The sequence below is a fragment of the Plectropomus leopardus genome, chromosome 16, assembly GCF_008729295.1.
Source record: "Plectropomus leopardus isolate mb chromosome 16, YSFRI_Pleo_2.0, whole genome shotgun sequence".
NCBI lineage: Eukaryota > Metazoa > Chordata > Actinopteri > Perciformes > Serranidae > Plectropomus > Plectropomus leopardus.
The window spans coordinates 13654602-13682301 of record NC_056478.1 but is presented as its reverse complement, the minus strand read 5'-3'; the positions used below and the strand labels follow the sequence as shown (position 1 = coordinate 13682301).

General features: G+C 37.8%; 2 protein-coding genes across 3 annotated transcripts in view; one reads left to right on the top strand and one right to left on the bottom strand.

The window, feature by feature from the left end:
* LOC121955228 (protein-glutamine gamma-glutamyltransferase E-like) overlaps nt 1–27700 on the top strand; it is a 145228-nt gene that overhangs the window by 40803 nt on the left and 76725 nt on the right. Inside the window, exon 4 of the mRNA XM_042503080.1 lies at nt 22866–22975. Within this exon, the coding sequence (XP_042359014.1) occupies nt 22866–22975 (110 nt within the window). The remainder of the gene's footprint in view (nt 1–22865; nt 22976–27700) is intronic.
* On the bottom strand, nt 14916–22872 carry epm2a (EPM2A glucan phosphatase, laforin). 2 transcript variants are annotated; one of them, XM_042503092.1, is made up of 3 exons: nt 22773–22872; nt 18018–18262; nt 14916–15986 (listed from the first exon to the last, which is right to left on the bottom strand). In XM_042503092.1, exons 1-3 carry the CDS (start codon nt 22832–22834, stop codon nt 15703–15705), a joined length of 591 nt encoding a protein of 196 aa, XP_042359026.1. In that variant the 5' UTR covers nt 22835–22872; the 3' UTR covers nt 14916–15702. The 2 variants fall into 2 exon arrangements, with proteins under 2 accessions (XP_042359026.1, XP_042359023.1); XM_042503089.1 differs by lacking the exon at nt 22773–22872 and having other exon boundaries at nt 18018–18992.

The window sequence follows — 27700 nt, the reverse complement described above, 5'->3', positions numbered from 1 at the left end:
ATGATTAGCAGAAGCAATGAGACTAGGGAGCCAATAATGCCAACATTCAGAGAAACAAGCAATTTCCACATGCCTATGCAAATTTACAAATGGGGGCAAATTGCTAATATTTCTCAGAAATAATACAGAAAACCTTTTCCGGGAATGTGGGGGAAAGTAGAGTATTTGAAGAGATGGTGCGCTATGACTTTGCCTTTTCTGTCACTTTGAGCTGTAGGCTATTATCTATCCAAAGACACATCAGTTTGCTGGAAATGTGACATGAAATTACCCACAATCCCCTTCTGCCTTCCCATCAACTTGGCAGTTTCACAGCCCCCCAGAGTTGCAGGATAATTTAGGTAGGGATTTCAAGTGAAATTGTGTGTGCTTGTGTGTGCATTTGCATGCAAGTGTTTGTGTGTGTGTGTGTGTGTGTGTGTGTGTGTTTGAGAGTTTGTGAGAGAGAAGGAGTGAGAAAGAGATAAACCGTATACTCCGGTTGAAAGATTGACATTGAATGGAACTTTCTCTCTGAAGATAAAGAAAGATAGGTGGAGTCCAACAGCACAAACTTCTTCCTGGTACTGCTTCATTTGGGAAGTCATTACAGACTAGTCTTAGTGCATGTGATTTGTCAGTGGAGGTAAAACCCTTCATGTGCCTCATTAACCACAATATGAACTTCACCAACATCCCTCCCTTAATATGTCAGCTTTTTTAACCATATATGACAACTTGTGGTTTAATATTAGCCTGCTTTGCAATACTAATTTGCCTGTGAATATTGCCTCAAGGCTTTGCAATCATATTTGGGCTCTACAATCAGACACCAAAGTCTCTAAGGCTCTGCCAAAGGCCCTTAGTAATATCTTTTGGGACTTGAACGTACTAATATATTCCTGAAGTAAGTTTTGAACACCTGGCTTGGTCCCCAGACTAAAGACAGGCCTCATCTATTTTCCATCTGTCTGGCGGAGGGGCCCAGATGTGCTGACCAGGAACAGTAATGAAGGCAAGGTAGAGAGAGCAGAAAATCAGGAAAAATGTAGATTGGTAAACAAGTTAACCCTCTCATAGCTACACTTCTAATAAAATAAATGTTTTTGAGAGCATTTCAAAGAAGTGAGTTTTAGTTTGTAGTTTTTGGGGGGTAAAATGTACCATACTGTAGCTGTAACAAAATAATCTCATCATCCTGGTCTTAAGTTATTCATACTTGGACACTGGCCCATGTAGCTCATATAAAACACAAATTTTCTTGTAAATATTAATTTTACCATCACTTCACAGAACGCATATAGAGACAGGCAAACCAATCTTCTCTGATAGGCCTGAATTCATTATCCGTTGTCATTGGTGATTTATGAGTCTGGCGGTCCAGGGTACTGGAAACCATATGTCTGCTCATCCGTACACACACACAGGACCCGTCCCTTTAATGATGTTGGGATTCATCAGCCAAAGACACAATAAACACACCGAATGAACTTTTAATGGTATCGACAGCACCAGAGCTTTCCCTCCTCTCAACTCCCAGCTCTTCTAAACAAACATAACAGAAGACTTCGATTTGGGAAAGAAAAAGCTCTGTAAAGCAATTTTGGGTTTCAGTGGAGGATGTTGTTGCCAAACATGGGCAGAGAAATTACCCCATTTCAGTTGTCCATCATTCAGTGTGGTATTAGGTTAAAAGAGAAAAAAACTTGGGTTTAAAGAAGTCCATTAGCAGCTAATCTGAATTTGCATTGCATTTTGTTGAGTGAATTATCTGTTTAGCAGCCTTAATACCATGTAAATGATAAGATGCACACCATCAGCTTTCAGTGCACTGAATACTCAGCTAGACGTTTTACATTTGCATAAAATTTACTAACACCTTGTAAATGCTTATCTTGATGATGGTGTGGTCAGTTGAGAAACCTTTCTTTTGTAAATGGAGAGGATTAATGAAACAGAGACAGTTGTTTGTGCAACTTCTTCATGTGCATGCCTATGAATATCTTCAGTGGTGGAATGAGGTCAGTGGCAATGTGTGTGCTGGACTCTGGTCCATCTGTGCTGGGTTGTTCCCTGCTCTGTTGTAAATGTTATCTGTTCTGGCAGGGAGTCCATGTCAAATGTTGTGAGGGTGAGGAAAGTGCAGAGAGGGTTAGAGTCACGCTCTGTCCCTTGTCATACCACTTCAGGTCGCCCTCCTCACCCCAGTGGCCTGCTGGGTCTCTGTGATCATGGACAACTCAGACATAGTGGTACACAAGCTGGGATCAGGGCAGCCATGTTGGATCCTTTTTTTCCCTGAGTGAAGTAGCACCCCCCTTGTGGGATTAGTAATTGGACAAGGACATTCAGGGACATGGTTTTGTGAGGGCTGACATCTGGGAAAGCTCTTTGTTATAAAGTGTACAGTTTCTTCAAAGAAGTGTGCTCAGGGATTTAATTGATTGTATTCCAAAAATCAAATGATAGAGCTGTGGCTGAAATCAACGCAGATAGTCTTACTTTCCGTGTGCCAACTATTGATATGCACCGTTATATTGTAGCTCTCAAGTTGCTGATACAAAAACAAAAACTTCAGGAAGCTAGAACACCTGGAAAATCCAGTGGTACTAACCATCATGCTAGCTTCTCAGGAAGGGGTTAAATAATGCAACAAAGTTAGGATAAATTATGATCATGGAAAAATGGCATGACCATTTCATGGCGTCCCTTGACCTCTGACCTCAAGATATCTGAATGAAAATGGGTTCTATGGGCACCCATGAGTCTCTCCTTTATTGACATGCCCACTTTATGAAGGCCCTGTGCAGTTTTTTGCTTTTGTTTGATTCCTAATCCAGAAAATCTGTTAAGAGCTGCTTTACCTTGTCAATGTGGGCTTCAGACTGTTTTGAAATGCAAAATAATGGAATTGAAAATGTATGATGGAAAAAAATAGAAACATGAGGGGTGGGGGTTAGGGGGTTTGTTTGACAACATTGGCACAAAACCTTCGCCCTTGATTGGATGATATGGAGAAAATTATTAAACACAATATTTTTGACCAAATACCTCTGTTGATATTGTGATTATATTGTAGGGTTGAATACTGGCGCTTTCACAAAATATTTGCACAAGATGTTTTGTAAATAACCATCTATAATGTGAATATAATGACAAGTGGGTAAAGGCAAATCATAGAACAGCTGCATCAGTCTGGTAGATTCTCAAAAAAATGACACTGCTGTACTATAATGCATTCTTTAAAACCAGGACAAGACAACAGTTAGGCTATAACAACATATAAACTCAATAAAAACACTCAAAGACAATATCTAGTCTGATATGACAATATCAGTATAATACACCCAACCCCCAAATAATTTTGATTTGAATTCTTATTGTCAAATCATGTTTCATTTTTATGCAGGAGTGATTTCATTGTCATCCAGAGGACAGTATTCATTAATAAATGAAAGTTAATGTTCAAGAATTCAGAGTAAACCACTGATTCGTATCACATGGCAGCCTTTTCCCTTCAGATTCACGCTAAAATGATGGACATGTCTTTCATTGGATCATTTAGCGCTCATTGATCTCATGATTACTACGTTAACTGAGCTGTCAGCTTTGGCATCTGGCATCACTGATTCAGGCAGGGGGAAAGAAACCAGGGAGGCAGGCTCACTTATCATGCATGGTCACACAGTCTCTATTGTCTTTCTCTGAAGGCTAGCTTGCTTAATTACATGCTAAAAACGTCTTCAAACAAACTCCTTTCACAAAGTAATGCATACCTGTCCAGTCTTATTTAGTTCAAGCTAGATTACAAATATGAACATATACACTTTTACTGACAGACACGTACATTTCAAATGGAAAGATCAGATTTTTTTCTTCACATATCATCGCTGTTATTCACTGCAGAACCATTTGATGGATTAGTGGATCTGAAGACAATTTACCAAAATTAACTGAAAGAAAAAAAACATTAGACATGATTTGAAAAGCAGAGACAACTGTGTGATTGTTTTGTCAGACTGTCAAACATGCCTATCTTCTTCCAGAATCAGATGGAGTGGTCTGAATGTGGCCACCTGCAACAGTTAAATGATATCATTTTCAGCAATCTGAGGCTCACATTTATTATGCTTTAAATCTGCAGCAGAAAGAGAAACCTCTGCATCTTTCTTTCTCCCACACTGAGATCTTGCACCATAAATCATTTATGCAAAAATATTTTCAGGGGTTCCAATTTTGATTCATATTTTAATCAAAAGCCTTTTAGTTTGATGAGAACACAAAAAACAAAGCAGGTATAATATTGATTAAACAAAACTTGAACCTACTCAAATCTAGGAGCTGCCGACTTATATTTGGAGTTTCCAGCAAACTAACATGATTCTTGACCAAAATAATAACAAAACAGCATAAAGCCATCAAAATGTTGTTGTCATGGCAGCAAGTAGAAGTTTGTAGTTAATGGGCCAAAAGATACAAAACCAATTTTGTCGTCCTTAAATAATGCTCCTTTTGTCTTTGTAAAAACAGGGGCTATTAAACCTTTGGTCATTTTCAGCAGAATTCAATTACTTAAGTCAGTTCCTTTTAGATTTTGTGGGTAACTAATAATGTTAACAAATACAGTTTTAATCATTTAGAGTGCGGCCGATTAATCAGTGGCCATAGTTTCCAGTTAACAATCAGTGACATCTTAACTAACCAAAAATAAGTCACACAGTGGCTCCTTAAATGTTTCCTTCAACATCTATGGGACTAAAGATCTTTGCTTAAAGGGACATTTCACTGATTTTCAACCAGCTTTGTGTCATAACAGTTTTTATATTGCCTGCCACCCATGCTGCCACATGGTATAGAAGTGGATCAAGAAACAGACCCACTTAGAATGTAAGTCAAGATTATTTCACAGCACTGTCTATTTCTCACTTAGAATATCTTTAGAAACATATTTTAATGCTCTGTAAAGCTGTAATAGCAGAATTTGTGAACATAAAGTGGGTGCCTTATGGCTTCCTGCACAGTGAAAACTGAGACTAAAAAAACAGAGATTAGACAAGACAAATCTGTGCTATGCTGATCAAGTAAACCAAAATCCTGTTACTGCATTGCCTATTTCTAGCCTCAGATGTTTTCAGAAACATGTTTTTGGCTTAGAGTTTTCTTTTTTTTTTTTTTTTTTTGTTACCAGCTGCTTGCCATTGTGTCAAACAGATGAGTTCGCATTACATCACCAACCAACAGGAGTGTTTATTGGTCTGGTGTTGTGTAGCGTAGTGCGTTCTGGTAGTTGCAGGTTTTCTACCTCCTAAGCAAAAGTGAATGCCACAGCTGTTTTTCTCTGTTTTGTCTGATCATGTAGCACCCATTTCAAAAGCATTTGTGTCTTTCTACAGCATAGTTTATTTAAAGAACTTGTCCTAGCAGTGAAATACTTCTTTAATTTCCAGTGTGCGTAATCAGACACAGAAGGAGAGTGAAATGTAGAGGCCAGAAAAGATGGTGTGCACAGACCCAGAGCAGAGCCCCAGGTAACAGATGGAATTTATCGATTTGGGATATATCTCTATTAGCCAAGTCTAAGGTCATTGAACTTACCTACCTGTGAAGTGTTGTCCGTCTGTGTTGAGCATAATAATGATGTCTGAATCATATAGTACCTGCAGAACTTGATACACTGTAGAAACCTTCATAACAGAGTATAGATAAAGGAATTAGTATTTTGGTCAGGTATTGTGCACAGCACACAACCGACGCTCTCAGGGTTTTTCCGGTGACACACTTACACTCTTGTAATTCGCTATGGCACAATAGCTTTGTATCCCCCTTACTTGTTCATATCAGAGTCTGTCCTGCTGACACTGATCAATGGCAGTGCCAACATGGAAGATGAAGAGAACAACAGAGGTATTGACAGCTAGAATGGATTTTACAGGAAGCCAGTCAGTGTAGTCGTACAATGACTGGTTGTGCTTGGGGCTTGTCAAAGCAAATGACTTACTTCATCCATTTCTCATTTTCCAGCACCCACCACTCTTCCTTTCTCTGTGATGAACAGTAATGTGCCTAAAAATGAGTGCAGTACTCTAGTATTATAAATCGATGCAGTCATTACAACCGCCAACAATCATCTATATTGCATGCAGTTGTGTCTTGAAATTAAAAATCTCATTGCAGTCCAGCAACATTGAACAACAGTCTGCTGCCATAACTTTAAATAACTTAAAACACACATGTAATGAGAGCATAAGCAATCTTTATGTGAAAAAGATGAGTCTTGTCAAAACTCACTCACAATATTCACAGATGTTGTCTCTTGGCTACATCTGTCAGCCAAGATATTTTTAAATCCAGCCAAGCAAAGCTTCCAATAACTGAAACATGAATTTAAATACAAACATTGACTTCATCCGCAGAGAATATTTTATAATTCAATTACTTGCATTAGGAGAAATCTGGAAGTGATTGCCTGCCCAAGATAATTGAGAATTGGATCATTAAGGAAACAAGCTGGCAAGCTGATTAATATTCCATTGTTATTTAGGTAAGACCACTATTCACAATCTGCCAAACACAGGATACGCATATGAAGTAGAATCTTTAACATTCATTTGAATGAAACAAACATCATGATAAAAATCAAAAACAAAACAAAGATTTCCATTTCCATTTCCATTCTCTTCAAGTTGCTGTTTGTTTTGTTGCATGGAAATCAAACTCCTGTTATATGCCTATTTTTGCTGGATCACTAATTCAGAATTTCTAAAAAGAAGTTCAAGTTAAGATGAAAATGAATAGTTAATGTGTAACAAACAAACTGCACCTGTTTTGCAGTTATTCAAGCATGAGGTTTGTGGAACAATATATCTGTAAAATAGAAATGCATAATGCATGAGTAACATCACTGTAAGGATCTTGAAAAAAGAAAATTAAGTGTGCCCTGAATACAGGGAAGAGCCCACCAACTGATTAGGGAATTAATTGGGTGCATAGTTTATGTGTTATAGCAATAAACAATATTCAGATTGTATTCACAAAGTCTGCCTGAGAAATATCACGTCTGCACACAGCAGCACACTCATTGTTATGGTCCCCAAGGGACAAAGCCTGGATATTACTGAATATCAGTAGGGCACTGCCACTAGCTGCTTAAGGAATGACTCAGACTGCAAATAATGCATTAAAGTTCAGTTGGCCAAAAGACCAGCTTAGCATACGTTGGCTGCTTGGATAATCCCCCCTACTGGCTCTGGAGCATGTTTTGACGGCTCCATCTTTGTGACTCTATACTTTGACTTACTGCTGTCAAATTCTTATAGGTATATCAACTCAAGTGAAAATATACAGCTAACAGAAGCTTGCGAGTTTATGATGGAAAACAGAAAAAAATGTGATTGAGGTCTCTAAAATACCTTTTCTCATAATTTATACATTTCACCAGACTTTTTTAAGATTGCTATCACCATATTAATTAGCTTGGACCACAATGATACAGTTAAGATGCTCAACACTCCAACAGACCTCCCTGTATCTGTTTTTCCACAAAAATGGCTGCTGCAAGAGCATTGTGCCACAGTGGAGGTGAAGTGTGGAGAATGGTCAGCATTTTCCAACAAGCAAATCCTGGTGGGAAAAGCTGCTGTCAGTGTCAGCACACAATTCATGTCTGTCAAGTATGCTGTGTGCTGTGTCTGGAGGAACACATGCCATATTATAGCATGGCACCCACATAAAAATAATGCGATTCAGCCCCAAAAAGTCAGTCTACATCTTGCAATTGCAGATGTATTCAATATTCAGCTATATTACATTGCAGCCTTTCAGATATATTGATGTTTTTACTATATTTTTCAACTGTCTGACATTACTCATGCGTATTTATATTCCTCAGAAAGCCTCATAGTCAGATGTTATTGAACTGCATAGATAAACCTCCCTCCTGTTCTCTGACATGATGGGTTGCCGGTGCGAGCTACTAAAAGATACATGGTAAAATAAGCCTTTAAATATGGAGCTACTTGGTCAAACTGCATCTCTTCGCTTTTCTTTCTACAGTCACTACCTGCCAGGGTGGCTGGAGTTCTGCCCGGGAGCAAAGTCAGGAGCAATGTCTTCATTGCTGGATTTTTCTTAAGCACACAGTGGGCCCACACCATGCGAATAATATGGCTGGACTCTGAATCTATTAAGTAAATTGACCAGGGTTGCCTAGACTGACGTGATGAATATAAATCATTTGTGGCTCTTTGTATGTGTGACTTGAGGGACTGTCTATGCAGGTGAAAAAGCTTTTCCTCTCTATGATAAATTAATCCCCAGTGCAGACTGGTCTAGCTAATAGAACTGCATAGAAGATGAATGGGAAATGTTTTAAAGGGCAAAGTTCATGTAAAAAATCATCATCATGCGTCTTAGAGGATGAGGGGTTTATTGGGAAAAATACAATTCACTCTCCAGCTGCCAGGCTATGCTTTGATAATAATATCTAATAGAGGAAGTAAACAAATGTCTTCTTGTGAGTTTGCCTTGCTGACATTAAATAGCTTTGCTCATCCATCTCACAGATATGCAAAATAAAGCAGAGGGACATTTAATGAGCCTTTGCAAGACGTGGACTGACTGACTGTCTTGTTACTAGAAACAGTTTTCTTACCAAACTGTTGGATGAAATGAGGCAGTCGTTAAGAATAAATATACATGGAATATAAATATTTATCTTGTGTAGAGTGATATACTGCTGTACACAGTTTATCTTGCGTTGTTTACTTGCACTCTTCACTATCTTTGCACAGTGTTTACTGTCTGCTGCAACACATAAATCCTGCAATATGTCATTTATTGAATTTAAAGGGATTTAGATTTTGACAAAGGTTTCTGCTAGACACAAACAATAATGCTGAGAGTGTTATCCATGATATTGGGGGACGTGAGATGTTGTGGTACACTGGCTGTTCAGGAGAATGATTTGGCAACTCAGTGAGATGACGCATCACCCACTTCACCATGTAACATAATCTGAAGGTCATGATAGTGTTCATTTCAAGAGATGTTTTTGCGCAATCTATGGTTCATATGCAAATTTCACAAGGATCCAGTTCTGTATTGCAAATCTCAGTTGCACCCACTCAATTTGCTTTTGTTCTCTTCAATAGATATGTGGTCTTTGATTTTGCTGTCATAGTGTAACTATACAAGGGATGTTCCTAACGTCTAATTTCCTTGATCTTTAAACTTAGAGTAGACTGCTAATCCTAAGTAGGAAAACACTCAGAAAACAGTAAGAATTTAATCTAAAGGTAACCATTTTCATAAGAAATATAATATAAATTATAATGGACATTTGAAATCATAAATAAAATTTTTCAATAACCAAATCACACTTTCAATGCTGCTGAAATATGCGCCGCTTTACACCATACATCATGAACATTAAACATTGTACTGCAAAATATGCCAAAAAAAATCACAAAATCAAAGTTAACAAATAACATTTATTTACTGAGAATTTATAGTCTTTACCCAAATATAAACACTGATGGGATTACTGTGTTATGCATGAGTGTGCATGCAAATTAAACACACACCCACGTTATGTACAGGCTTTTGGGATCTCCCATGAGTCACATCTTTTGTTCTTCCCAGTCCGCGAAGGTTTAGACATACTTTCTGCATTTAGTGTCCACAGACAGCTGCAAACTTGTACAAATGAATGAATGCTTTTTGGTCCACTGAGTCTAAGAGCACATGTGTTAGTGTGTGTGAAAGAGAGAAAGAGAAAACCAGAGCTCCTGGTGAGTGCTGATTCAAACTTTTTTTAATATTAAGCTTTCCCAAATAGTAATTCTGGTACCAACTGACGAGGGTAGCAATATTTAATTGTTGAGTAGACTTATAGCGCACATCTTTAAACTATACTACATGAATATGTGGCTGAATAATGCAAAATTTGGTTGGCAGCAATGTATTTTTGACTGGAATAAAATGTGTCTTCACTGCACAAGTTAGCTTTTTCAATAACATGCATGAAATTGCAACATAGAGCAGGCCCTGACTTGAATAGTTAGGGAATTTAAATTAAGTATAGGTATGCAATAGTAATTTCTAACACACCACCTGACACTTAATATTCTTATAATGATATGGACCCACTGATTTCCCTCGTGAATCTAAAGCCCAGTACTAGCATGACTCAGATTCATGTGACGATCAGAGGATCAGCCTACAGTCTCTGTACAGTCTCCAGTCACCAGCACAGCTCAGGTAGATCTTTTAAAGCATTCTGCACCTGTGTGTCACAGTCACTGTCCAAAGTGCTAATCCTGAGACCGCCATGGATGCAAGGACTGTCCAGGGTACTTGCTGTCTTTGATACACTGACAGGCTTATTCTTATTGCTAACAATGATGATACAATCTTCACAGTTGGTGAAATATTGTCACTTAAAAGTTCTGTAGATTTCATTTAGGAATCTTGGTAGCAAATCCTGGTCATAGATCTTGTGTTTTGTTTTCATCTTGGCTGGCATCTCTGAGCCAATATCAGGCACGTAAAGGTATGCTATGCAGGATTGTCAGTTACTGTTTGTAAACATGCTTGCCAGCGAAAATGAAAGTAAAAGCCAACCCAGGGTTCACTCTTTATTGGCGTTTTGCCTCACTATATTAGTGGGTTTTGTTTTTGTTTTGTGGCACTGTGTCTCTTGAAGCCTGCTGCTTATGGTCTTGCACCTGGTTGCTACCTTTTTGTAAAGTCCCAACATTACCTGACCACGGTGGCAATAATAACCCATAAGCATCCATAAACAAAGTGAACAAAATAAGAAAATACAGGTTGAGGGCAGAGCCTCTGCAAATAAATACACCGCCACACACTTCTAGTGGGTAATACGTAATGATTAAGTGATTGCTTCTGTATGAGTCTATTAGGGCTGGACCCAAATATTTGAATGTCATTCCAGTGTTTGTGATTTTGCTGCGGCGCGTCTCAGATGCACAGTGACAAGAATGACCATTTAAAAAAGGTTATTAACGTGATTATTGACAGAGTCTAGCCATTTCGGTGTCATGTGAGCAGCGAACACAATCTCATGAGCCCCCTCTGCAGCTCACTCAGAGTGGAGCCCATGAATTTCAGTAATGAGGACACTTATCATTTCAGACATTCAATGAGACAGACAGACAGACAAATTTAGAACACTGGACAAACATTGTTGTATTGTGTAACTGTCTTGAGTTATTTTTTTTTTACTTTACAAACTGTTAAGTGTCACAACTGCTGAAAATCATTCGGAGGGCTCTCTTTCATCCATAGACTTGTATATAAAGATTATATAAACATGACAGTTCCCCCAAAGTGTAGCTTTTCAATCTTGATCGCTCCCTGGTGTCTGATTGCAGTATAGGTCATAAAGCCCGCCCCTCCATGTTAGTGACTGGGACATAGGCCAAACTAAAAAGTCAAAGTACACAGTAAATAAACTTTTCCCAAAGATAGTTTCTGTCACTGAAGGTACAAACCCCAATTCCACTTCAGTTGCTCAACAGACACCCTGGACTGTAAGATAGAAGTCGTAAGCACAAATGGGAAAGAATTCCACCCACAAAGCTTCAACAATTAGTGTCTTCAGTTCCCAAACGCTTATTGTGTGTCGTTAAAAGGAAGGGTGATGTAAAACAGTGGTAAACATGCCCCTGTCCCAGCTTTTTTGGAACATGTTGCAGGCATCAAATTCAAAATGAGTGAATATTAGCAAAAAAACAATAAAGTTTATCAGTTTGAACATTAAATAGCCTTTGTAGTGTATTCAATTGAATATAGGTTGAAAAGGATTTGCAAATCATTGTATTTTGTCTGAAACTAATGGGACACACTAATGTGTGTCCCATTAGTTTCACCCCATGTAACCCATATCCTTTTAACCCCATGTAACCCATATCCTTTTAATTAACATCCCCAAAGTCAGTGAATATTTATGGCAAAAATCCTAAAAATATAATATCTTTGATCTCACTTCAGCAGGTTAGTTTATTTAGTGTGATCATAATATTGTAAGAATCAGTGCATATTTAGAAGGAGTTGAACTGCATTTTTTTGGACATAGACAAGGTGTGGGTAATCTCTAATATTGCTGTAACATTACTGTAATCTGCACATAGTTTACTGTCTAATGGTAGTTACTTTGGCTATATACAATGGCTATATATCTTGTATTTGGCTAAATACAAGACATGCAAACTGAGGACTAGGGATAGACTGACAGTGAAACTTTGAGCCGTCTGTTATTCACAATACAGCATTATCAGGTAAACGTTACAGTGTGTTCTCTGCATCCTTTCATCCTGAAGATGTCCAGGGGGAATCTCTGTTCGTCCCAAACATGTTCTCTACTGTCCAAGGGACTAGGGAGGATGTTAGGTGCTTTTTAGCCTGAAATATTGATGTAACAGAGAAACATTGGCCACTGCCATTTGAATGCCATTTGAATGCCAGTGAATGCCATTTTATTTGCCAATAGCATGATGGTAGTCAACAAGGCAAAAATCAGTCAATACCGATATTCAGCTGACCAATTGATGCATCCCTACTGAAGAGTGTACTAAAAATGTCACCGCACACATGACAGGAAATTTGATGTATTCAAATAATTTCAGAATAATTTTTGCTGTCCAAATGCATTATCACCACTAAGCCCCTCTGCTTAGATGTTGGGATCGAACCATACACTCTGATTTACACCCTAAAAGGTCAGTCCTTCTAAATGTTCATTTCATTTCATTATAGAATTTTTTCACTCTACAGTAGAGAAAAACAGTGTGTCTCAGTTGATGGATCCATTAATGGATAAAAGAGTGTGTGTACTGCAGAGGCAAATTTAAAGAGTGGGTCTGTGATGCTTTTAAATCAGCAGAATGAATGTGTCTGTAAAAGAACGGGTAGAGGAAATAAATACAAGCTGATGGCTTGCAGGGACATTGCAAGCCAAAACATTAGGCTCAACACAGGTACACAGTGTTTCCTCTCGACATACTCTGGATTGAATGGAATTTAAGAGCTATTTGTGAATTCCTCTGTACCATAAAAAGCCATCTCTTTGACAGCTGCAAATGCTCTCTAATGCTTATCTAATGTGAATGCAAGGATCCTGGGGAACTGGTGTAGGTGATTGGCAGATCCTGGAAATCCTGCAAACTATAAATAATTTATAACACCAATCACAGGCAATAACCCAGTGGAATAAATGCAACATGTTTACCAATTACATGGGCATCCATTAAGTGACAAACCCCAGCACTCGCATACTGTACTGTATAGTTTTCCTCCAACAAGTACATACTCTGCTCCTTCAAAATATTCAGTTTTTGTGAATTTTTTTTAGAGGTGTTTTGAAATCCACAATGATTTTCTTCTGTGAGCACACATGCATGGTTCAGTCCACCCACCCATCCTCATTGACACTCTGTAAGGTGCTGTCTTCTGAAGGGACTCGCTGAACGGTAATGAGAATATGACTTGAGTTTAAGGAGAAATTTCTCTCCTCTTCTCTAATCCACAAACTTCTTAAATCGGGGACAGGTAACACAAACACTTTATCTTAAAAAGCAATCTATCTTCTGTAGGACTTTAGGCAGACGTTCAAAATTGATAAGAAACAGCATTCCAATAATGTCTTATTATGTATGTATTAAAATGGTCTGGCAGGGATGTTGGTTTTGTTATTTAGGAGATGGGTCAGAACAGCATCTGTCGGATAAATAAATAAAGATGAAATACTATCAAGCCCTCTGAGAGAGATGGGCTGGAGCTGTATTCCTTCATGTCTGAAAGCTGAATATCTCTCTGACAGAGAGGAAGAAACATTGTCATTTTGGTTTTAGAAATTGATTTGTTGCTTTGCCACCTCCTTCTAAAAATGAAAGATAATTCTCCTGTTTAAATTTTTAAAAAAGAGGATTCCCAAAATTGATATGGTATCGTGCAATATAGCAACTGTGGAATAATTCTTTACTGAGGAACACAGCTTATTTGATGAGAGAAAATTGCAGTATAGGTATCACAGTGATATTTGTTTGTTTTGCTATATATTCCCCTCTAGAGGTCAACTGATTTATCAACTGGTCAATGGCAATAAGACATTTTACAAACTATCATTATTGGTGGAACTTGGCTCTGATAGTAGCGAATGGCTGCACAGTCTCAATCAGTCATTAAGTGCTATACATTACTGATCAGAGCTTGGAGGGTTGTATAAATCTGAGCAAAATGAACTGATCGGGGTACACCTCCATAGAAATAAGATCCCTCCTGCTGTCTGAGTGTGTCTGTTTGTATTGTTCTTCATTTAAAAATGTATTTACAGGTTTCCCATGGTCATGGAAATCCTGGAAAAGTAATGTAATTTCATTAAATTAGAGAAAAACATTGAAAGTTTTTGAAAACTCATTGAATTGTGTTGTGTGTAATGGCATTGTTTCAGTAATCTTTCATGGATACCCTTCTATGTAATGTAACATAATGGCAAATTTATTTTCTAAAATGCGTAGATGTGTGACTTACTTTGGTCATCACATATGCTTCTTAATTTTCCCCAATTCTTTCTCTCCCTCTGTGTATGCCAGTTAATTGAAATTATGAGTGGAGACCCTGTAGTAGTTTTTGGCTATAAGGCTACAGTGAAAGTCTTGAGAGTCCATGACTGAGTGAATGCAGCCACTTCTTGTTTCAAATTAAAAGCCCTCATTTCAAAACAAAAGCTCTCTAGTGTCTCATACACAGTTCAATCATATACTAGGTTGAGACCTCGCAATATTGTTTAGAAAACATAAAAATTACTCTATCCTGAAGTATCCTGTTAAAAAATTCCATAAATTTCCCCCCAGCCCTGTTAAATACCAAAATATACTTTACAGTATTTGAAATACATAATACAAGTGCAGAAATACTGTCCGTCTCCAATCACTTTATTGCATCGGGGTTTCATACAGTAAGTCAAGGTTTTGTCATTGTGTACCTGAGAATCTCAGATTGACTTTGAGGGAAAATAAAAGCTCAAAAATTAAAAATCTTTTTTTGACTATGTTAAATGTTTTTCATTGGGGTTGAGGTGGGGTGGGGTTGGGGAATGATGAAATCTGCCAGTAAATCAACTATTGGCTTTTCCTTTTCCAAACTATCAGCCTTTAAAAATCCACTATCCACTTATTCATTGCTATTCAATACATCTAAAATTTGCCTTCTCAAAATGTCAGCTTTATTTAATGATTACAACAAATAAAAACAAAACAAACTAAAAAACAAACAAACAAATCTGCAGACATTTACTGAAAACCACCAATAGTGTGCTCAGGTTACTGAGCAGTTTGCAGTAGCATGAGCTTAATGGCATAGAGTAATTTCTAAAGATTAAGTTAACACATCACAGGAGGATTAATTGCTTAGAACATCTATGTTGGCAGCCAGCAGGACTCTGTCCAGGTACTTGGGGATCAACCAGATTTGGAAAGCCACTCAGCTGAAGTGGGTCATTTGCTTACATTAGATATAAGTGGAAAGAAGTTAATTTTCTTGCTATAGCTTATTTCCTCTGGCACCTTTCACGCTGATTATACAGTATATTTTTTTCCACACTTTGTCAGGAATCATTTTCATTTCCAAGAGTCCAGTCCAGTGGAACTAACTAACTAAATTCTGCTTCAAATTTGAAAACTTAAGTATAGGGACACTCAGCTGTCATGTCTCAGGGTAAGAGATGGATGATCGCAGTTGTCCGAACTTCTGGGTGAAGTCTGCCTGAGCCTGGACTAAAGCCTCCTCATCTATGTACACTGCTGGCCTCCTGGCTGTAATAAAGTACTGCACCTTCCTCAGGCTCCAGCCAAGGATGTACATGAGCAGGCCACACACAGCAGCTGTAGATCTGCCCACTCCAGCATTACAGTGAACATAGACAGTGTGACCATTCTCCAAGAGACCATGGAGCAAGTATACAGCCTGAGGAAGCATCCTGATCCGGCCTGCAGAAAAAGACAATAACACTTAGAGGACAAGGCTTTAGATTTTAAAGATTTTAAAACAGCTAACAATCTTTTTTTTTTTTTTTTTAAAGGCTTAGTAATTACCTAGGTACTGCAGTCTGACAAACATCACTCAAACTTCACTAAAAGTAAATTTGTTGAAGACTATTTTCAGCTGTTGATTAAAACCCATTTAGAGTTTTAGTATTACAGAAGTATGTAGTATTTACAGAACCAGGAGAGTGTATGTGAGATTGACTCAGGATGAATAAATATGACACCTAAAGCAAAGGTGTGGATCATTCATGTAATTTTAAGATTATTTGATAACAATGGAGGTCAATGGTAGGGCTGGACAATATATCCTAGTGATATTGTGATATGAGACCAGATATGTATTATTTTGGATATCATAATATCATGTTGTCCTCCTGGTTTAAAGGCTGCTATTTATTTGTTTTATTTATATAAATTGAGTACTGTGATTTTATTGATGCACCGAGTCCTGAGTACTGAATTTCTTTTTTCATGTTTACATGGCCAGAATGACAAGGAAGTTCCCTTGAATCCTTGAATCCTTGAACATGATCACAATCCATGTGCAGGTTATTGGATTCATTCATGTATTTGCTTAGATTCACAGTGGAAGCATACGTATTTCTTCTTTTGTGATTGGCACAACACATGAGATACTGTGTGATTCATTGTTAATATTCTGGTCAAAGGAAACCTTGCAGGAAGAGTCATGGCCACAGCTGGCTATAATTCCTTTAATTATAGATCCTTTTGTGGCTTTTCCTTGTATTTGTCTAGTTTTAGTGAATGTTACTAAAATAATTAAACCATGCTTATTTCCTGACCTTTAAATATATGAATGGAATCTTCAATTTGCTTTTTGAGGTAAAAAACAAAAAACAGCATGGTGAATGTTGGAATTCTGACTAAGTTTAGAGCATTTCAGCTGGATTACTCATAACTGCACAGTACTCTATATACGTATGCATTAGGTGTATAACTATAAATTGTTCTGGAGTGTTACATCAATTCAGTGACCAACAATCAAATATTACTGAAGCAAAGGGAACACATCAATACATATTGCCGGTAATTGTAAAATTCCCAGGGCACGTCTATGTCGCCATTTCCATCTAAGAACTGCTACTTATGAAACATTCAACAGTGCTAGCAGCCTAGCACCAGGCACACAACAGCAAGCAGCCACGGTAAAAGACAATGAGGACATTCACTGATACTGCAACTTACTATTACTTTCATTAAGGATTAATCTGCTCTTTGTTTTCTCGATTAATTTTCAATAAAAATATCACAAACTAGTGAAACCAAAAATCCAAAGCTATTTGGTTTATAATCATATATGACAAAGAAAATGTAATTGACTCATGCATCAGAATAGTATGAAATCAGAAAATCTTTTTGGTTATTCCATTATAAGATAATTGCCAATTAACTTTCTGACAGCTGACTAATTTATTAATTGACTAGTCATTGAAGCTATAATTGTCACATATAAATTGAAGCGCCCTGTACAGTTCCATGATGTTTTAACAACATGGTGTGTGCAATATGTATTATGTGCAATGTATGTGCAATATTCTGCATGTGCAATTTGGATTATGTGCAATGTATTTGTGTAATTTAGTACAGCTAGTACCATTTGTTTATTTGTAGTTTGTTTTATTATAGTACCATTTGTTTATTTGTAGTTTGTTTTATTATGACTGTGAAGGCATTTATGGGGGCAGCATCTGAGTCCAAGACAAATTTCTCTATGGGGACTATAAAGAGTATCGTATTGTTTAGTATTGTATGGTATAGTATGATATGGTCTTGTATTGTTTCGTATTGAATTGAGATGAATAGAAATCGTATTGTCGACACCTAGTATTATGATGAAACTTTACACCCTTAAAATGCACTGCCAAAGTGCCTTTGAGAAAGATGTTGAGTGCCTAACAGCTCCAAGCTATCATTACTGTATTTATTATTGTATTTACACAGACGTCTCCTTACCCTCCGTGCTCATGTCAGGTGTGGGTAACCACACATATACCAGGCCACAGTCTTTGTATAAATGCATCATAGTTTCCGTGGTCATGGCTTCCCCAAGGTTGCGCCTGCAGCCACTGGAGTTGTTCACCACATCCCACTCTGTCTGGAAGTTCATCACTGCAGTTATCCCCAATTCGTGCTTCATCTTTATCGTCACATGTTCCACTTGTCGAGGGCAGCTGCCCAGCCAAACACGTGGCAGCACCCTGGTAGTAATAAACAGGATGCATATATCATTCTGTGCATTTAAGTTATTATTATATGTTACACATGCATAGTAAGACATTTGCAGGGTAATGTTCAGGTGAATATTATCAAATAAGAGAGGATGAAAATGGACCTGCATTCCAAGAGTATTTGAATAAGCCATAAAGGATGCCAAGTGGAGACACAGAATAAATAAAAAGTTATTTTTTGAAAAGTTTCCCACAGGCAGATTAGAGGAGAGCTTACCTTCACAGTTACTGGCAAAAGGCTTGATGTTTCTCTGTTTCTTCCTCCTATAGTACCTCCCCCCCTCTCTACCTCATACTACTGATGTTTTATTAACCTCTTGTCCCTATAATTCTTCTACTGACCACTATGGTCTAAGGCAGACTCCATTTAGTGCTCATTCGCATGCATGAAGTCAACAGCCAGAGGAGATGAAACGTAGGAAGGAAGCACGCTGTTAATCTGTGATGTCTCAGAGTGGCACTGCAGTCTCCGGTCTCGACTTTCTGTAATCAGATGACCTCTCTTTACATAAAAAAAATCTTGCAAAATGGCTTTGTTTGGGTAATATAGGTAAATTGACAGTCCATTTTTTCTGCTTTCCACTACTTTGGTTTTACTCTCACAGACATTAGCCATGTATGACAATAGGATTATTTAAAACTGAAAAAGTGGACTGAACAAGTTAAAACAATTTTTCATCATCTATCCTTTATGACTAAAAGTTTGATTGACTATCTCAATCTAGTTACATAGTAAAAATTAAAATAAGAGAAACATAGACAACATACACTTAGAACAACATACACTTAGAACATTCTAGTAGTTTTCATAAAATGCGTCAATTAACCTAACCTGTTTCAAAAAGGATGTCTGTGTTGTCTCTAGTGTTCAGACGTTCTCAGCTGATTTCATAAATTGACTCATGTTCAGTTCAGCGGTAATAAAAACTCATTACAAAACCGGCTATATAACATTTAGGCCTCCTCTCCCCTGAATATCAGCAGGAGAGATGAGGCACCTGCTTGACAGTGAGTTAAAGTCTCTTTGAATCATATAATGAGTTATTGCAGAGGTGAGTGTGTATGATACTTGGGGCTACATGGATGCAAGGTCTGAGAGACTAATTTAAAAAGCTATTAATAGGAAAGATACAAGGGCACAGTGCTTCCTACTGAACACAGGTCCTTGACATAAGGCTTGTAAGGTCTTCGGACACAAATTAAAACCTGATGGCACCAGCCAAGCCTGCTCATTCTTATGCAAGTTATGTGCTTACTGCCTCAGGGGTCCTGGGCTCATTTCTGCTGTGCCTGGTATACCATGGCACAGAGTATGTGCCTTACAAAAGGAAGACCCGCATGGGTAGGGTTATTGTGTGAATGCAGTGTGTTGTGTGTGTGACTATTTGGCATCAAGTTGAGTCCAATATACAGATATCATTGAAACATACAAACAGGCATCTTCCAAACCATCAATTGGAATTATTTTTGCTCCAGTTAATCCCCAGACATTAAAGGGTGGCTCCATTATTTTTTGTTGTTTGAGATTTTGATATATCTTAGCTTTCCAGTTGTCTCTTATAGGGGAGGGCAACAGCACTGTAACATATGTCACAGCTTTTTGCAGGGGACTGCCCATTGTTCTGATGGCTCATAATTGCAAAGCTCCAGTAGTACGAAAAAATATACTATTGCACCAAAAACCCATTTGTCAGCCAAGTATCCAAAAAAACAAATTTTAAGATCTTCAGAGGGCCTTCTCTATAAAATTGGCTTCACACTCTTGCAAACAGATGGCTTCTTTTTATAAGAAATAGTCATGAGACCTTCCTCATACAGCAGGGGTATGACCTGTGCTACTCTGCCTCTCACTGGCAAGCAATTATTGCTTTCATAGGTTGGGTTCATTGGGTTTAGGGATAAGGAGAAGTGACATTGGTTAGGGTCACGGTAAGAATATCATGGTAAAAATATTAGAGACAGAGTAGGGCAAGTTATCCTTTAACTGGCCCTTCTGATATATGCATGTTTGTTTTTGGGATACCAGACTATCGGACAAATGGAGATTTGTCAGACCTTAGAGAACTCTAAGGTCTCTAAAGCTGTCACAACAGTGGCATGGCACCTTTTTTCAAATGACAGAGTGAGAGTTTCCATTTAAAAATAATAGAAAAGAACTCATATGGACCTGCCCTTTAGGTAAATCATGTAGGGCTGTACCCAACTCAGTTATGCCAGTCAAATCAGTTTCTGCAGTTCAACACGAATTTTGGACAATTCAGGTTTTTTTCCATACAAAGTTTTAGAGGTTGACCGGGACTCAGTGGGATGTTCAGTGTGACAGTGGCATTCACATAATATAGTAAACAAGCCAACGGCACTAATGACATTTTGCAAATCTGCATGATTTTTTGCCACTAGACATTAAACAAAAGACAGAGACTGTGTACTAACGTCCAAAGAGTAACTTGAAAGTCAAGAGCACTCACTCAGCAGCAAAATCTGTAGACCAAAACACCCCCAAAAGTACACTGCACAGCACACTGACTAGCAACAAAACAAACAAAAGAAAAACTGCTTGACTTGAAGCAATATGAGTTTAGTTGAGTACAGAGGGATCTGACTGATGATTTCAATCTCCAACTTTCTGGGGGCAACACTAAAATTACGTCTAGTCCTCTAAGCCTGTGCATCAAGACTGCCCATGGATTCCTTAATGTAAAGTCACAGATGTGTGTTCATAGTCTGTGAGGCAGACACATCAGAAGGTGGTCTAACAAAGTAAAGGTCAAATATGGTGATTGACTGTTGATTTTTATTCGGTGGATGACTAACCTAAGAGATATCTAAGAGATAATAATTTTCCTAAGAGATATCTAAGAGATAATAATTTTCTGAGGACAATTAAAAAAAAGACACATCTGGAGGTGCTGGAAAAAAATTAATGCCAGATCACAAAATGTGGTAAAATTAGTTTGTTTGTGATTAAAAACATATTTTCTGTTCAGGATCCCTCTGTAAGCTCTATTTTGAATGGAGCACAGAGTGACTGATTCTAATACATCCACTGAGCCTGGAAGCTGTAATAACAGAATTTAGCCAAACCTGTCATTGAGTTATACTGTAAGTGACACATACAACTCACTATTTCTCTGCAGTAAACTTGTGAATAAGACAGAGATTTAAATGCCTTAAAGGAATATTTCACCCATAAAATGAACATTTGTGTCACTTAGCCATGCCATGTTAACCTTAAATTTGTGAAAAAAATTGTTCTTCTGTTATGCCTCCATGGAAAACAGCGATCATATTGATTTATTGATTGAAATAGAATCACGATTAAAAACAGCAAAACAATATCAAAGCATCTGTTTACAAACTGTCACACAACTTGTACAGGATAATCCACGTTTCATTTATCCATTTGTTTGCTTACCCAATCAATCAGTAATCCGTGTTCACCTTTTTCCCTGGAGGTATTGGCGAAAAAAAAGGGACAAAAAAGTGGTATGACTGATATATTCAAATAGTAATTTTGTGGGTGAAGTTTTCCTTTAAAATACCTCAAACTAACCTTATGAGTTGCCTTGAAAATAAAAAAGAATTCTGACCGATGTCTTTCCTTTCCACCAAGATCGCTGACAAGGTTGAGGAGCCAATAATGCAACTTCTAGTAGTTCAGCAAGTGACAGATGGCATTTCTAGTTAAATGGGAGAGCGCAAGGTTAAAAAACAAGGAATGAGCAGGCATGAGCAGGTGAATGAGGTTTTGTCTGCCCTGTAAGTTAGGGACAACAAGAAAGGGCAGTGTGACATGACTGCTGCCCTCCTTGGAGGACACTGTGCCGGTGAAGAATTTTCTCTAACAGATGTTATATCATGACAATGCAGAGTTTCAGACTTGCACTGAGAATATAGATTAATTCACACGCCTTACTAAAGAAGATTGGTTATGTTTGAAAACAGTAAGTAAGATGAGAGAAGAGCAGCTGATGCGACCCTCAGTGTTGTTCAAGAAACAATCACATCTCAGCATGGAAATCCATTGGCCCCAGGGGACCTCATTAATTTTCAGTATTATTAAATATGGTACGCACATTGAATTTTATATGACAAAGGCAGAACATTTTCAATAAGCATCCTATTTCATTAAAGTTGGAGGAGAACGATGGATCTCTATTACTTACAAGAAAAGTACTCTGGCAGGTTTTTTTTCCCTCTGGAACAGCAGACTTGAGGTAAAACATAAACATAAATGTCCAAAGAAAATCATGACAAAAAAAACACTCAAGTTTGCATCCAAGTTATTGGATCCAAGTTTGAACGACCGACTTTCTGCATTGTGCCAGCCATGCTGCTCACCTCCAACAGTCTGAAGTCAAGCGGCAGACTCACTGACGCTCAGATTTCTAAAATCTTTTTGTGTGACATGCTTTACTTGCTTTATGAAATGTAGACATAGCATTGTCATTACAACATCATGCTTATTGTACTGTGTTACCTGGAGAAATGTATAGCCCTCTGACCAGCTACACTGAAGTAGAAGTCGGTGGTGTGTTTCATCTCATCTGTGTGTCCTGTCTCCTCTATCCAGTGACCAATTGGATGGCAGTAGACTCCATCCACGACGTTCCTCTCATCATATGAACAACATCTGTCATGGCTCGGACCACTGCCTAGTGACAAAGAAGACAACCACTGCTGGTTAGTGCCTAAATACATATTGTAGGATGTTTTGGGATACTGAGCACTCAATAATGTGTTTTTTAAAAAGCATGTCCTAAACAAGTATAGGCAGATGCTGCCTATTTGTATGTTGCCTTCAATAAGGTGGCAACTGTTTAGGTGTCAAACACGGAAAGAGAAAATGCATTTCGTCTAACAACCAGTTGTGGAGAGTAACAAAGTGCATTTACTTTTGAAGCACTCATTTTCCTCAGTATTACTGTGGTTTTTACTTGACACTTACCCTTACTACCTTTCTGACACCCTTTGTGTCTCCCAAAATCCACCTCAAATCAAGCCAGGTAAGTGTTCTCCTCTAAGTTTCTTCTCTCTTCTCCCCTCTCTTCCCTCAAAAAATAAGGGAGCAGGGGGAGGCAGAGCGTACAGTTAGGTCCAGCAGGGGAGAGTTCAGTCCAATCAGATGCCTTTCCTTGGCTCTACCTGCCCTTCTCTTACTTTAATATAAATCTATGCTTCTTCCTACTTTACTATCCATCCATATTTAACCCAGTAGCTCCCACTTGGAAACCCTCAAACACCTTCATCTCCACTCACAGTCTCATGTATGTGCAACAAGGGATTGTAATATCTAGTCCTAAACTGAACCCACTAGATCGGACAGGTACATTAACCAGTAAATTTTTAGATTTTGATCAAAATAAATCATATGATTTGTTTGTAAGATATTGATTTTAACAATTAACAAAAGGACATAAAATATATATTACTTCATATATTCATATATTACTTCAATTAGACACAACAGTAAAATAACACTCTGAATGGGGTTGTTTTGTATTTTGAATCCATTTACAATTGATATTTTAAGTAAATTTTACAGATAATAGTTTGGTAATGTTAGAAATAACTTTTATTTAAATACAATTTTCATTGCAAGACTTTTAATTGTGATGTAGTATTTTTACACTGGAATTGCTGCTAACCAAAAAGTCTCAGTAAAAGCTCATTTACTAATGTGCTGAAATAAATGAACTACTGAGCCTATAGAAAATAACAGGTGTCACTTTACCGCCATCATGTGGCAGTGAGGATATCCTCCACAATATGAACCAAATATGGCGGAGTTGTTTTCGTCTTTTGCCTTAACCATTATTAAGATGAGAATTACATTTAATCTGGGAGACACCTCAACAACAATACCCTTTTGCACGCGGCTGAATCTGCAGCACAACAACACAGTACAGACGTATACCTTCCCAGATAAAGTTGCCATGGACTCTTTTGACGAACTTGAACCACATCGTGTCTCTGAACGGCTCTGCCAGCTGCACGTCGCCGATCCACAGACACGGTTCATGTGTTGACAGGAGCTTCTGCGAAGCTCGCATCTGCACGGCTCCGTTCGGGTCCCAGTGGCCCATTTCCGCACGCGAACCCAAAACAAAGACTTCTACATTGGAGGAGTCCGGAGTGAGAACGACTCCGAATCTGAACAACATTGTCGCAGCCTTAACTGAATGATATGTCGTCAGCTGTTTACTGTGGCGGAGTTGGGTTATGAAAGTCTATTATAGCTCTTGTTTAAAGTCAGCGTGACCGTTTGACTGCATGGTGAAGTCTACAAATAATCGAATTTGGATAGTGCAGAAACAATGTCCCACTGAAGAATGAAGTCCCACTGTGTCCGAATTATGGCGCACCCTATCAGCCACACCAGAGAGAACTCTACACCGGTGTAACTTAAAATAGGCGACTCTAAATACTTGTACTAACTAGTGTGTGTGTGTGTGTGTGTGTGTGTGTGTGTGTGTGTGTGTGTGTGTGTGCGTGTGTGTGTGTACACATATATATATACAGTGTATATGTGTGTGTGTGTATTCTCACACTAAATATACATTAAAATGCGTGCGTGTGTGGTTTTGAATTGCATTGCATTATGCACACTGACAAGTGTTTCTATTTTGTATTTATAAGCAATTAATTTTTTTTAATGTAATACACCTTTTTGTTCTCTGGGCGACAGTAAACAGCAGTTTTTGACCGTGGTTGTGGCATCTGCAGGTTGCGTGGTAATAACTTAAATTTGCTTTGGCTAGTAAACTGGGGGTTTGATGATGTTTTATCTGGATACAAGTAATGTTGTAAATATTTGTGAAAAATATACAAAGTGGCAAGGAGCAAAGGTAAATGTTTGTGGACATTTTGGTTTCTGTCTACACTGCTAATTCATTCAATTAAGTCTGCAGACATTGCAGCATCAGTGGCTTAATGGAAAGCACTATATTGTAGCCCTGAGGTTTCTGCAAGGCTGCTACCGTTAGGCGATGTGGTTTTGTAGATTGGGGGTTTGAATGTCATAGATTTGTCTCCAATTTGGGGGGTTTCAGAGAACTGTCATCTAGACATATTAATTTAACTTCTGTTGTTATAAACACCATAGGATGGTCCCAGCATCACTTGGAAGTGTAAAAAAGCTTACTAAATTAGTCTTAAACAATAAAATATAGTCCACAGGTTACATTGTAAGGAATTGAACTTCTGGCTGCTTCATGTCAAGTCACAGTTGTAGCTTAAGAGGTCATGCAGTGAAATTATCTAGAGGTCGCAGCTCTAGACAACCAAAACAAACTTTACTGGATTAGAGGAGACACGCTACACAGACGTAATTACAAACATTAGATAAGCGTTTTTTTGCATTTGCATTTCCATTATACATAATAAAAAGAATAAACTCTTGATACAAAAATATGCAAGCGCTATAACATTGCTATACTGCTATATTTTATTCAGTTATTATTAGAAATAAATAAATTCACGAAAGAAAATCTGAAGATAAAAAGCAGTTAATTATGTTAAAGACACAAAGATGAGCACTGCTTGGAGCTCAAACTCTGATATGATCGAAATAATTTTGACTAGTGTTAAACACACAGTAGTTCTGCTTTTAGAATTGATGATATGTCAAAATAAATGTTGCGCATGCACTTCTAGAAGTCTCTTACCACAAAATCATCACATAAAATACAATAACCAGCAAACTCTCAAACTAAAATTATTTATCAGATACTGTGGATATTTTTGGGGGGCGATATCTGAATTGATAAGTAGGGGCCTGTGTTAATCAGTTAAGTTACTGCTCCACATACAATACTGTAGGTCTGTACTTCACCATAAAGTGGGCCCACTCATGTGACACAACCAAAACGACGTCCTCCTTTCTCAGCTTCTAATCTTATTATCTTATTAACTTTCTTTAACACCTCACCTTTTGTATGTACTAATTACAGAGTATAAAAATACATAGTTACAATCATTTCATGCAGAATGGTTCCCTCAGACTCTCTTAAATAGTTATGCTGTTCTCTATGTCAGCAGGGTTCAGATATGTGTAGGGTACTTCAAGCTGTGAGTTTCTTGCTGTCCTACCTCAGTGAGGCAATTACAGCAAGAAACTCACAGCTTGAAGCACCCTACACATATCTGAACCCTGCTGACATAGAGAACAGCATAACTATTTAAGAGAGTCTGAGGGAACCATTCTGCATGAAATGATTGTAACTATGTATTTTTATACTCTGTAATTAGTACATACAAAAGGTGAGGTGTTAAAGAAAGTTAAATGATCATGCTGCATGTATTTATTATCGTCAAACTTACAACATCTGTGTATTTTTCTGTAAGCAGCCAAGTCATTGCTGCAAAGCTGACTGTCTCGCCAACATCTGGGAGGGTCTCCAAAATTGTCCTCATGCTTGACTGTCCTTTGGTGGTTGGAGGAGGCTTGTTCAGCAGGAGCGAAACATTGGGCGCCCAGGAGTAGTAGTCGTACTAAATCATGAGAGAAGCTTTGATATGTATTACTTATTTTTTAATTTTTAAAAAAAAAATGTATCATGTATTGTGAGGTTATGGGCCCACCTTGGATAGGAATCTATTTTTGTAAATTAATTCTGATGTAAAACAGGGAAAGAAAAATGGGTTGTCTTTTTACCATTTGCCTGTTTGCCCTGTTTAAGGGAATTATTAAAAGCAAATCAATAATGGATGAAGCAGATTACAGATCTTCCACATTTTTGATACATTTAAAAAATTGTTAAAACATCATATGTGTTCCTTTGTCTTAACTATTTACCTGCCCACTGTTTACTGCAGCATGTTGAGCTGTGGCTGTGAAGATCACCATGGTGATAAACTTGATCACCTCTTCAACAGTATGAAAACCTGCTGGAAACCCTGTTGACAGCAAAAGCATTTTCAGATTATTAAAATCCTGATTCCAAAAAAGTTGGGATGCTTTGTAAAAGGTAAATATAAATGGAATGCAGTACTTTGCAAATCCTCTCTATATGCTATTGACTACAGTCCAAAGAAAATATATTTTATGTTTAAACTCATAAACTATTATTTTCTTCATTCATTAATAGGCACTAATTCTGAATTTAATGCCATCACCTTTTTCTATAACAACTCTCCTCGCCTCCTGTTTTCATTTACTTTTTATTTGTGTCTATATGGCTAGACATAGACATATTTATAATTAAGACATGGGTTATGGATACATGTGTTAAATACCTGAGGCTTTGTTTCTGAAGAATCCATGTGTAAATATCTCACTGGTCCACTCCTGCAGCTCAGTGTCTTTACACACCTCATTGTCTGAGGGATAATAGTGCTCCACTACTGCCTTCACAAAGCTGGTGAACACCAAACAATTTGATTTTGAAAAGAGACAGAAATTAAGTT

Excerpts from the sequence above, each read along its gene's own strand:
- epm2a (XM_042503089.1), bottom strand. The coding sequence starts at position 18,426 with ATGGCTTATTCAAATACTCTTGGAATGCAGGTCCATTTTCATCCTCTC. Across the intron at positions 15,987-18,017 it reads ACCTGACATGAGCACGGAGG|GCCGGATCAGGATGCTTCCT; the intron begins GTAAGGAGACGT and ends CTTTTTCTGCAG.